Raw genomic sequence first — 13506 nt, 5'->3', positions numbered from 1 at the left:
TAGAGTTGAAAATTTTAAATAGATGGAGGAACGCATGCAACATCTAATTGGGAGGCTCATACGTTAAAAAAAAGAAAGAAAGAAAATCCAATGACTTTAGGTTTACAGTATTTTGACTTTTGTTGATAAGTCAGTGCCTAATAAAAATATTAGTGGAAAAGAAATGAAAATTAACCACTATATTCCAGCAGAAAATTAAGTGAACCTAATATCGATGGGGTTGATTTATTTATCAACAAATAAAACAGATATTTAGTGTAAATAGGAATGTCTTTTCCTCTCTCTCACTCTCATAATAGATTATGTGAAGTCTATGTGAAAGGCTCACCAATGGATGATGATTGATGCCGTGAGGATCTCAAATGAGCTTTATTAAGTAAGGTATAATTATATAATGGTGTTCACAATTTCACGTATAATATAAGAGGTTTGAATCCTGTCCTAACATATCAATTTTTTTTTGTTAGGTTGCAAATTGTGGTAAGTACAACCGTTGATATAAACAATAGGCTGTGACAAGTATATCATAGATCCACTCAATCCCAATAAAAAGGTAGAGTCTTAGAAACATAACCCTGGCAGTTTTTTCGATGTAAACATTAACAAAATTAAAAAATGCCCATTATCGATTGGGAAAAAGGAAAATTATGCGTCACGTCCACCGATATTTTTTACATATTTTTCACATATATTAAGCACCGGAACCCTAAACTATGTAAACATTAAAAAAAGTGAAGAAAATTAAAAAAATGCCCATTGACAATCGAGAAAAAGGAAAATTATAACCCACCATCGATATTTTTTTACATATCTTCAGAACCAGATAATTTTCCACATGGGTAAAAATGTTCGTATCCACATAATAATATGCGCATTATATTCACTTCAATCTGTTACCAGAAGCAGACTGGCTGGGCCGTGATTTCATCCGGAACATGGGTTAATGGTGTTGTATAAATATCACATAGGGTTTGCACAAAATCCATCAGGCACACTAGTGGCTAGGTAGCTTCCTCATACTAGTGTTCAATACTTACCACGAGAAGGAGAAAGCAAATGGGGAGTCTCGCCATGGAAGGCGACAACCATAACCAGCCACTTCAGGTGGTCATGTTCCCATTTCTAGCCTTCGGCCACATCTTCCCTTTCGTCCATCTCTCCAACGCCCTTGCTGCTAATGGCGTCAACGTCACCGTCCTCACCCTTCCCTCCCTCGTCCCCAAGATTCGCCTCTCCCTCGACCCTAACATCCCCATCCTCAGCAACAAACTTCCCCCCATCGACGGCCTTCCGTCCGATGTCTACAGCACGAAGTGCTGGCCGAGCTACTGAGGCAGGCAATGGACGCGACGCGGCCACAGATTGCTAAAATACTCGCCAAACTCTCCCCTCAGGTCGTTGTCTTTGACTCCATCCAATGCTGGGTCCCGGAGGTGGCGGAGTTGCTCGGTACCAAGTCCGTCTACTTTTCTATCTTCAATGCCATCAACATTGCAAGCACCATCCTCTTCGGTTTGACACCTCACCAGAGGCCATCTCTCTGGAGGCTGAGGTTGCCGCCGAGAGAGCTGCTCTCCGTGTACCTGAGGGTGAAGCCTTATGAGGTACGTGGCATGCTCTCCAACGCCCACATCTCCGGCTCAGCCGCCTGGTCTCCTGCATGTCCCGCAGCGATGCCATCGCCGTGAGGAGCACCTACGAGGTGGAGGCGCCTTCGATTAACTACCTGTCTTCTCAATGCCGGAAGCCGGTGCTGCCCACCGGCGTGCTCCTGCCGAAGGCCCCAGCCGGAGACCTAGAGCCGAAGCTGGCCAAGTGGCTCAACAAGTTCCCAAAGGGCACAGTTGTTTTCTGCTCTTTCGGAAGCGAGTCGTCTCTATCGGTGAAGCAGATGAAAGAGCTGGTTGCGGGGCTCGAGATGACCGGATTCCCGTTTCTGGCTGTGCTCAACACTGCTGCCGACGCGCCTAAGGCGAAGAAGCAAGAGTTAGAGGCGGAGATAGGAGAGAAGGCAGGAGGAAGGGGGATGGTGAGCAGCGGGTGGGTAAACCAGCCACTCATCTTGAGGCATCCGGCGGTCGGCTGCTCCATCAACCATGGTGGCTGGAGCTCTATAGTGGAGGCGGCGGAGGCAGGGTGTCAGTTGGTGATGTTACCGGTGAAGGGAGACCAGTACCCGAACACGAAGCTGATGGTCATGCAGCTTAGGGCAGCAGTGAAGATCAACAGGAGAGCTTGGGATGGGTGGTTCACCAGGAAAGCAGTGAGGACCGTAATGGTTGAAGGTTCGAAGAAGGGGAAGGTGGTGAGTGTAAGAAATCAAAATGAAGAAATAATTAAAGGGACATAAAATTTTAAAGTGGTTCAGCCAATAGGCCTACGTCCACTACTCTATCATTTCTTGCTTGCCTTTCTTTGGTGGAGAGACTCATTTATATAGAGGAGTTACATAAGGGGTTTCTAGTTTCTAAGAGACATGACTTTTCATCTTTCAACATACATGACTTTTCATTCCTCAAGAGACATGACTTTTCATCTTTCAAGAGACATGTCTTTTCATCTCCTAAGAGACATGACTTTTAATCTTCCAACAGACATGACTTTTCATCTCTCAAAAGATATGGCTTTTCATCTCCCAAGTAATACACATTGAGAGCCTTCTTGGTGTTGCTGTTAACATCCCCCCGCAAGCTCAATGGTCCAACAATGAGATTGAGCTTGTTAATTATTTGATAATGGTGCTGCTTACTAAGTGGCTTAGTTAAAATATCAGCAACCTAATCTTTGGAAGAGATGTACTGAATTTTCAAATCTCCTTTAGCCAATTTTTCTCGAACAAAATGAAGGTCAATTCCTATGTGTTTGCTGCGACTATGATACACAGGATGAGCTGCAAGATAGGCTACGCCGATGTTGTCGCACCATAATATGGGAGGTTGTGATTGATCAACACAAAGTTCTTTTAATAAAAATTGTAACCACATGATTTCAGCAGTAGTATTGGCAATAGATCGATACTCAGCATCAGTGCTAGAACGAGAGACAACTGACTGTTTTTTAGCACTCCATGAAATTAGATTGGATCCAATAAATACTGCATATCCACCTGTAGAGCGTCTATCATCAAGACATCCAGCCCAATCTGCATCACTTTAAGCATTAATATTTAAAACTGAACTAGGTCTAATAACAAGGCCATAATCAATAGTGTGCTTCAAATATCTTAGGATTCTCTTTACGGCATCCCAATGAGCATCAGTAGGATGATGCATGTATTGACAAACTTTGTTGACAACATAAGAGATGTCTAGACGAGTCACAGTAGAGTATTGAAGAGCGCCAACAATGCTGCGATAAAGAGTTGGATCATAAAAATTTGATCCAGTTTGAGCAGATAAAGCAGGGGAGCATGCCATTGGAGTTGAAACTCCCTTAGCTCCAAGCATATTTGTTCTTTTGAGAAGCTCGAATATGTATTTCATTTGAAACAATATTAGCTTATTGTCAATTCTTTTTGCTTCTATGCTCAAAAAGAAATGAAGCTCACCCAGATCTTTAATGACAAACTCACTTTTGAATTGACAAATAATTTTATGAATATATTCTGGTAAGCTCCCTGTTATGATCATGTCATCCACGTATACCAAAACATATAGAAGTATTTCTCTTTTTCTCAAAATAAAAAGAGATGAATCTGTTTGAGCCCCTTTAAAACCAAGATTTTGGAGGAATAGACTAAGACGGACAAACCATGCCCTAGGAGCCTGTTTTAAACCATATAAAGCACGTTCAAGCTTGCATACATGATTTGGGAAAAAATGATTTTGAAATCCGAGTGGTTGAGCCACATAAACTTCTTCTAAAATAGATCCATATAGGAATGCATTTTGAATATCCAGCTGATGTATTTTTCATTTGTGACTAATAGAAATAGTCAATACTGTCCGAATTGTAGTAGGCTTCACAACAGGGCTGAAGGTTTCAATATACTCAATTCCTTCTTTTTGACTATATCCCTTGGCGACGAGTCTAGCCTTGTATCTTTCCAATGATACATCTGCCTTTCGCTTGATTTTGAACACCCATTTACATCCTACAATGTATTTGGCTTCTTTCTTTGAAACAAGTTTCCAAGTATTGTTTCGAATAAAAGCATCATATTTTTCTTGCATGGCCTTCCTCCAATTTTCATCTTCATATGCTTCCTTGAAACTTGAGGGTTCTTTGTCTTCAAGAAGAGTGGAGACAAGAGCTCTTGGAAGAGAGTGTTTGCTAGAAAAATATGTATGGAACTCATTGTATTTAGAATTAGGTTTGAAGGTTCCCACTTGAGATCTAGTAGTCATAGGATGGACACGTTCTTGATTTGGTTCATTTTCATTGGATTGGGTAGGCTCCTCATTTTCAAGAGTTTCAGGTTGAGATTCACTATTTGTTTCAGACTGAAGTAAGAGTTCCTCTGAAGTTGTGGAGGTACTAGATGATGATGTTGTAGGGTTTGAGAACTGATATTCATGAGGGGAGGTTAAAATTTTAGCTTGGTTTTGAGTTTTTAGATCTTGAGTTCTAGTTTCTTGAGTATCAATAAAAGGAAATTTTTTCTCATTAAATTGGACATGTCTCGAAATATAGATTTTACCGGTTCATACACCTAAACAATAATATCCTTTATGTTGAGGAGTATAACCCAAGAAAATACATCTTTCAGAACGGTAATCTAATTTATTTTTCTGATAAGTCTTAAATAAGAAAAGCATTCACATCCAAAGATTTTGAGGAAGCCATAGTCAGGTTTCTCTTTGAACAATTTTTCCAAAGAAGAAGCAAAATCAAGAATCTTGGTTGGTATTCGGTTAATCAAATACACAATAGTACAAAAGCATAGGACCAAAAGTTCTTGGGAATATTACCTTCTGCCATTAGAGATAAGCCTGTTTCAACAATTTGTTTATGTCTCCTTTCAGCTGCTCCATTTTGTTCAGGGGTATGAGGACATGATATTCTATGTCCAATCCCATTATGGACAAGATATGATTGAAGCCCCTGAAATTCTCCTCCCCAACCTGAGTGAAAATATTTTATCTTGTGCCCAGTGAGATTTTCAGAAAGTGCCTTGAAAGCTTTAAAAACATGACTGACGTCTGATTTTTTTTTTCATCAAATAAATCCAAGTATATCTTGAAAAGACATCCATAAAAATCACATAGTACTTAAAACCATTCACACTCTCCACTGGGGCTGGACCCCATACATCAGAATAAATGAGTTCAAGCGTGTGTTTCACCTTACTTGAAATAGCATTAAATGGAATTTTATGACTCTTAGCTTTTTGACAAGCTTCACACAAATAATTTAAACAATCATCATAATAAGACAAATCAAACTTGTTCAAAACCTTCTTAACAATGGAAAATGAAGGGCGACCAAGTCTTTTGTGCCACTGCCCAATAGTATGTCTTTCTTCAAGTTGTGTTTCCTTTTTTCTGCTACTAAGGTCTATCTTATATAGCCCATCACTGCTCGTTCCTTGTTGAAGAATTTTTCCCGTTCCCTGCTGCTTAACATAGCACATATTAGGATGAAACTCAAAATAGACTCCATTATCCTTAGAAAAATGTTGTACATATAACAAGTTTCTTGTTATTTTGGGCACATGAAGGAGATCATTTAAAACTAAATTTTGAGATGTCTTTGAAGAACCAATATGAAAAATTCTCAAACCTGATCAATCTCTGATTTTTACTGCATCTCCACCTTTGTATTTGACATGAATGGACAAGTTATTGATATCATTGGTGATGTGATGAGTCGCATCGGAGTCAGGATACCAATTGTCATCTCCAATATCTTGATTCAGAGTGCTAGAAGAAACTGCATGAAATGCTTGAGGAGGCATTGTCTCTTTTTCTTTAAGCAAGTTAGTATATGACCAACAAAACTTTGTAGTATGACCAACTTTTCCACATATTTGGCACACAAGACGATCACCTTTGTATTGATCACTTTTCCGGACTCCTCCTCTAGATTGGTAGTTGTTTCTACCACGACCTTTGTAGTTGGTTTGCTTGTTGTAAACTTGTTTTGAGGCAATATTCGTAGCCGACACAATAGATTCAAAAGTTTGAGAATCATCTTCTTTTAAGTTGGCTTCTTGTATGAAAAGAAGCCCATGAAGTTCGTTCAAAGAGACAGGGTCCTTTCGAGTTTTCATACTGACTTTAAAAGCAAGATATTCACTTGGCAATCCTCTAAGAATTTGAAGAACAAGATCATCTTCATCAACAGGTTTGGATGCAATGGCTAATTGATGAGCAATAGATTTTGCTTTGTTTATATAAACATCCATAGAACTAGACCCTTTTTTCAAATCTTGAAACTGTGATTTTAACTACATTATACGAGCCCTAGATTGAGTGGCATATGACTGCCTAAGAGTGCTCCAAACCTCTAGAGAGGTTTTTAAACCAATAATTTGAGTATGTATTGCTTCAAATAGAGAGGACTTAATCCAACTCAAAAGTAGTTGATCATTTCTCAACCATTCAATATATTCTGAACTAATTTCAGTTGTTCCACTTCTAAACATTGACAAAGCAGGTTTGCTTCCATCAATATATCCCATAAGACCAAATGAGATCAAAATTGAAGTGAATTGAGATTCCCCAATAAGATAATTTTCAACATTTAACTTGATGGTGAGGAAATGCTGTAAATTGCTTGGGCACTGAAGAGGAGAAGCAAGAAAATTCATACCCGTATCAGAGTTGACTCCCGTATTTGATGATGCTTCTTGATTTGCCATGAGAATGAAACGCGGCAACACAAGATGTAATCCTTAGGATCTAGCAGCAACACTAACAAGAACCAGTGGCTCTGATACCATGTAAGAAATCAAAATGAAGAAATAATTAAAGGGACATAAAATTTTAAAGTGGTTCAGCCAATAGGCCTACGTCCACTACTCTATCATTTCTTGCTTGCCTTTCTTTGGTGGAGAGACTCATTTATATAGAGGAGTTACATAAGGGGTCTCTAGTTCCCAAGAGACATGACTTTTCATCTTTCAATATACCTGACTGTTCATCCCTCAAGAGACATGACTTTTCATCTCTCAAGAGACATGTCTTTTCGTCTCCTAAGAGACATGACTTTTCATCTTCCAACAGACATGACTTTTCATCTCTCAAGAGATATGACTTTTCATCTCCCAAGTAATACACATTGAGAGCCTTCTTGGTATTTTTGTTAACAGTGAGAGCCAACAATTCTAAGTTGAGGGAGATCCTTCAGCAGGAGGTGTTGCTGAAAGACTATTCAAAGGGCTTCATGACCATGCTCACGGAGTTGGTAGCTTCACCATGAAGGTGGTCAAGTTCCCATCACGTCCATGCATGCATGGGATCCCTCTCTCTCTTTCTCTCTCTCTCTCTCTCTCTCTCTATATATATATATATATATATATATATATATATATATATAATGTTGAATATGCTATTTCTCTCTCTCTCTCTAAACCAGGTGTCAATTCCCATCCACTCAACTCTGTAGTGTTTTCAAGTGTATGCAGTGGTAACAACAGTGTTGTCCTTGTAATGTTGAATGTGCTATTTCTCTCTCTCTCTCTCTCTTTTTGTAAACCAGGTGTCAATTCCCATGCACTTAACTGTGTAGTGTTTTCAAGTGTATGCAGTGGTAACAACAGTGTTGCCTTTAAATTTCTTTACTGTATTTAGTTTTGTTTTCTTCCTGCTACAATTTGACGGCTTTCATCAAAAGTTGGCTTCACACACACAAAGTTTTAAAGCGAACCAGAAATGCAACATCAATTATCTGTTGCCTTTACCAAAGTTGGCTAATTATTGATCAGTTTCAAGTCAGTTGAAAATAATTACAGTCTATTTACTAATGTGGCATGCTTTTGCTGATGTGATAAAATATCTATCGTAGAATTCATACTTGTCAAACGAGAGATTTTTGGTCAGGCTTAAGATCTAAACTTAAATCCTTATGTTACTTTTTTGCATTGCTTAATTGTGGGACTTAAAATTGGAGGGGGGAGGGTCCAACCATAAATCTATTGTTTTCAAATCCCGAGGTTTTGAAATCTGAGTCTATCAAACACCCCCTAAAGGTCAGCATGATACAAATTGAAAACCAATGTGTATATGCGAAATTGGCGATGAAATAAAGTCTAATAACCAACCATACGTGAGGAGAAGTTGGAATAGGAATTTATCTGAATGCAACCCACATCTGAATACATATTAAGTTGACATAGAGTCCGACTTTGGATTTTGGCCTTAAAGAATTCCGTCAGATTGTTTACTTAGATTGGAATCTAGTAAGTGAAACTTGATAATGCCTAGTTCTTCCAGCACCAACTCACAATCAAAAAACTTCTAGGAGCCAGCTGGTCAAATTTCATGCCATGATCTAGAAGAACAGATCTTACGCTTTTTCTGCTTTTGCCAACAACTTCAACGGAATTTTATCTTTACACAAGAAACTGACATGCATATATTACTGTTACTTCACCTAAATTGACTTATAATCTCTGCACTAGTATTAATCAAGCGTAAAGGCCTGTGCCCAGTGAAGATCATAAATATGTGGCCAGCTTTCAGGATTATGGCTAAAATTTCCCTCTTAAGATCGTTCCATTGTAATTTTGTGCCCAAATGGTCTTTCATCAGACCCATCTCATGTCTGTCACATTAGTCATATCAAATTATGATAAGTGGATGCATTGATGAATTTCGTCAACTGTAGATAAAATATTGCATGAATTGGTCAAATTCAGTTTAATAGCCTGGGTGAGACCCTAGCTGAACCACATTTTTTTTTTGTCATTTTTTACAAACCCTTTTTTTTAGTCAGTAAAAGCCCGACCCCCTTTTTTGTGGTGTAGTTCATAGTTGAGCAAAGGCCTGTAGGAACATTGCTGCCGTCTTTCGCTCCTCTGCTGACCACCTTGGTTATCGACAGAACATGTTCCAACCTAGAGCGATTTTTGTGGGGATGAATCAGCTATTGAGTTCATAAAGGAAAGTGTAGAAATATTTACAAAATAGTGAAAAGCTAACACATGACAGTCTTAAATGGTCAGTCAATCGATCGGTTTGCCATTGACGAAAGCCAATTCAAGCTGACCCTAACAACATTGAGAAAAACTCATAAAAAACTAAAAACCTAACAACTGAACACCTTGAAAAAGAAAATAGTTGTTAGTTGACCGCAACCACCCACTAAATCTACTTGAACAGGCAAAGTTAAATTAAATAAAATGCTTGCAATTTAAAAATAGTAAATGATAGAGAAGCTAAACTAGGATTCAGATTGAATGCCTTTTGATCCAAGTGAAAATTATACATGTGCAAGAAGTCAGCTGTATTACTTCAATTATCAATTTATGTCATATGAACAAATGGCGGAGTTAGAAAAATTAGCTGGAGGGGCATTTGTTTAGAAACATTTATATTTAGAAGGGCACCTATGTATGTATAAAAGCAAATATTAAATTTGCTAATGTAAAAATAAATGAATTTTAAAGAGCTGGTGTGGGCAACCATCCCACATGTGGCTACACCACTGATGTGAACCGAACATGGACACGAGAATTTGCATATGGAAGGTTATTGTAACAACCTTCCATTTGCTGCAACATCTCTTGCACACATTCTCATTTGGGTAACTTTTTGGTAATTGGGGTGGTTGAAAACAACACAATCCCAACCACCACAAGTGTCGCCAGATGAATCGCCATCTTCCGCGGTACAATGCCATCCTTTGGCTATGACTTTTGCAGGATTGAGATGCACACACCTCAACTAACAACAGTGCCATCCATCATCGACAAAGATGTAGGAGCATTATTTCCGTCTTCCGCTCCTCTCCCGACCGTTGACAGAAAATGTTTCAACCTAGAGCGTTTTATGTGGCGATGAACTTGTGAGCAGGTTCTTTTATCGTTGATTTCATCCGTCTGCAAAAACTGGTCCTCTGTCTTGATGGAGTACCCACTTTTCTTGTATTGCCTAGACCTGTATTTCTGCTCTTCTCCCCTCATGGTATTCTGTTAACTGGTTTTTATTGGCCATGTCAATTAGCTTTCTACATTACTTTGGTGTGTGTCCCCTTTTTTTCTTTTTGTCTATTGGTTTTGATGCATCTCTGTTCACCCTTTCTATTTGTCTTATTGTGTAAATTATGTAGTAACTTTCATCTAATGAGGACATGGAGGAAGAAGACTTTACCATGTCATCAAACTGGTATCTTCACCTTTTTTAGTAAATCTTTGTCACATGCTTTGCATGATTAGTGCTTGTGAAGGTTGGTCAAGACTGAAAAACTCAATGGAACCAACTTTCATGCTGTTGGCCTTGACACTTGAAAGACTAATTTATGTCATCAACAAACCTTTTTCCACCTTATGAGACAAGCTCACAGATGAGGAAAAGAAGGCCTATGATGCATATACGACTGATTACCAGATGACTAAAACTATTATGCTAGCATTCATGGAAGACGATTTAACCAGAGTATTTGAGGACTATCCGACAATTAAGGAGATGTTTGATGCTATCTCTTGAAAGTATAACACCACTACTACAATGCATGTTCAACTACTCCTAGAGTAGTATAATTCATATAAAATGAATGAGTCAGATAGAGCGGTTGATCATGTTAATAAGATGTTGGTCATGGATAAAGACATGGTAGTAGGAAATGTGATTTCAGATAACATGTAGATCTATATGATCCTAAATAGACTACCTCTTTCATGGGATATGGTAGTTACTATCTTGAGTCTTCAGTTTGATATTCTTAACTTTAGAGAAGCTTCCTATTCAATTCCCTATTCAACAAGAAAACTTGGCCAAAAGAAATAAAATAGAACTGAAGATAGTCCAGGATAAATGTGCTAGTAGTCATGTGCCTGTAAGACTCAAACAATTTTAAAAGAAATACAATGGCAAGTTTAAGAGTAATTTGCAAGTCCTCAGAGACCTCAAGGAGCCATAGTGAAATGCTATAAATGTGGGAAGCTTGGACACATCAAGAAGAAATGCAAGACAAAGTTTCCGAACGAGAAGAACAACAATGATCAAAACAACAACATGAAGAAAAATCAAGGAAACTACAACAAAGAAGTCATTTGTGTTGTCTATTTGCAGATGGAGAACTATCTGGTTGGTGGGTAGATTTAGGGGCTACTCGCCACATAGCTAAAACAAAAAAATGTGTAGTTTGTACGGAAGACCTAGGTCCAGGAGTACAAAAGGTCTATATAGAAAATAATTCGTATTGTGATTCATAGGAGTCGGGTCATATCGACTCAATGTTGGGGGCACCAATGTCATTCTGAATGAGGTGGAGGAACGTAGTGTCTGTCCCTGCTCTAACTAAGAAAGATTTTAAAGTTTGTTTTGTTTCAGAAAAGTCACAGTAGGAAAACATGAGAGAACTATGCTCAAAAGTAAATATGCAAAATACTATGACATGTTTAAGCTTAACAAAATGAACAAAGGTTCAAGTTCTGCTTATATTGAGTGTGCATTGAGTGTGAGTGCAAACTTATGACATGAAAGATTAAGCTATGTCAACATTAACAAGATAGAAACTCTAGCACAACAAGGTATAATACTTGATTTTAATATAAATGATTTTGAAAAATACAAGTCCTGTTTATATGAAAAATAGCAAAGAAATCTTTTTTGTCTAAAGTAATCCGAGCCACTGATCTATTGAAAATTGCCCATATAGACATTTGTGGACCTTTTAGGATCCAAACACATAATGACATGTTATATTTCATAACATTCATTGACGACTTCTCAAGATTTGGCTGTCTTTACTTGATCAAACATGACTATGAAGCACTTGAACAATTTAAAGAATATATAAATGAAATTGAGAGACAGCTTGGAAAATACATCAAGGTTGTAAGGTCTGATCAAGATGGTGAGTATGCATCAATGAATTCATCGAATACTATAAAGACACTGAAATTAATAGGTAACAAACAATACCTAAAACACCACAACAAAATGGCGTCGCTGTGTTAACAACTATGTATACTATAAACCGAGTGCCCTGCAATGCAGTCCTAACCACTGCTGATGAGAGATTGACTGACGTGAAACCAGATTTGAGATATCTCAAGAGATAGGGATCTGTAGCACATGTGAAATTTTTAGATCAAAAAATGGATAAGCTAGATATTAGATCTGTAAGATGTTTGTTTATTGGATATCCGAAAAGATCCAAGGGCTACATATTACATCACTTGACCATGAGATTTATCGAAAGTAGGGATGTAGAGTTCATAGAAAAACCCAATAACAAGGACAATAATCCAGTGAGAGATCAAACCGATCTACTGAATGATCTGATTTACTCAAAGCTACAAGTGACAATGAACAGACTGGGAACAGATTGGTAATGAACCAACTGAGCATAAAAAATCTAAGAAACAGTCTGACAATAAACTAACTGGGGTACAATATGGTAATAAACCAACTAAATGGGGTACCTCATCTTCTCAGACTTTGTTAGGTCATAAAAGACCTAAAACTTCTTCTTCATATTTAAATAATTACTACGTATATCTAGTAGATGAGATATGCTATTTAACATATATTGACAAAATGTCAAACAATTTGACATAAGATGAATCAATAAATTCACATGAATCGTTAGATTGGGTAAATGATATGGATGAGAAAATCGAATCCATAAAAAATAATAAAGTATGTGAATTAGTAGATCTTTCTAAGGACAGAAGACCCATTGGGTGTAAATAGGTGCTAAAGAAAAAAATATAAAGCTGGCGAATTAGTTGAGAAATTTAAAACAAGACTAGTGGCAAAAAGTTTTTACCAAAAGTAAGGAATTGATTATTTAGAAACCTAATCACTAGTTATAAAATTTGCATCAATCAGAACAATTCTGGCCATCATAGCCTTCTATGACTTGGATGTTTGTTAGATGGATGTAAAGACTGCTTTTCTAAATGGTGAGTTAAAAGAAGCTATATATATGATACAACCACAAGGATATGTCGCCGAAGGAAATAAAGACAAACATACAAGTTGAAAAAAATCTTTGTACGACTTGAAGCAATCTTCTAGATAGTGGCATTCTGCCTTTAATAAGGCAATCACTAAGCTTGAATGTGTAGCAAATTTGCTAGACCACTATGTATATGTATGAAAAAGTGGGAGTCGCGTTTGCATCCTGTCATGTTATATGTCGATAACATTTTACTAACTAGAAATGATGATAAAATGATATTCAAAACAAAAACTTGGTTGAACGAAAACTTTGAAATGAAGGACATGGGTGAAGCATCCTATATACTAGGTATAAAGATCACTCGAGATAGAAACTTGAGGGTTCTGAGTTTGAGCCAAGAATGATATATTGATTATATCTTAAAAATATTTTAAATGCAAGATTGCAATATGATTGAGACTCTCATAGCTAAAGGAGTAAATCTAAGTAGAA

The 13506-nt window shown here is 37.6% G+C and overlaps 1 protein-coding gene across 1 annotated transcript; it reads left to right on the top strand.

Annotated features, from left to right (window-relative positions):
* Positions 1-1001: 1001 nt before the first annotated feature.
* On the top strand, positions 1002-2441 carry LOC116247425 (UDP-glycosyltransferase 79A6-like). The gene is made up of 2 exons (XM_031619610.2): positions 1002-1315; positions 1605-2441. The coding sequence occupies exons 1-2, from the start codon at positions 1057-1059 to the stop codon at positions 2348-2350; spliced, it is 1005 nt and encodes a 334-aa protein (XP_031475470.2). The 5' UTR covers positions 1002-1056; the 3' UTR covers positions 2351-2441.
* The last annotated feature ends 11065 nt before the right edge of the window (positions 2442-13506 follow it).

Source organism: Nymphaea colorata, chromosome 2 (genome assembly GCF_008831285.2).
Source record: "Nymphaea colorata isolate Beijing-Zhang1983 chromosome 2, ASM883128v2, whole genome shotgun sequence".
Classification (NCBI taxonomy): Eukaryota; Viridiplantae; Streptophyta; class Magnoliopsida; order Nymphaeales; family Nymphaeaceae; genus Nymphaea; species Nymphaea colorata.
Note: the sequence above shows the minus strand (reverse complement) of the source record. Positions and strands in the feature narration are given on the sequence as shown.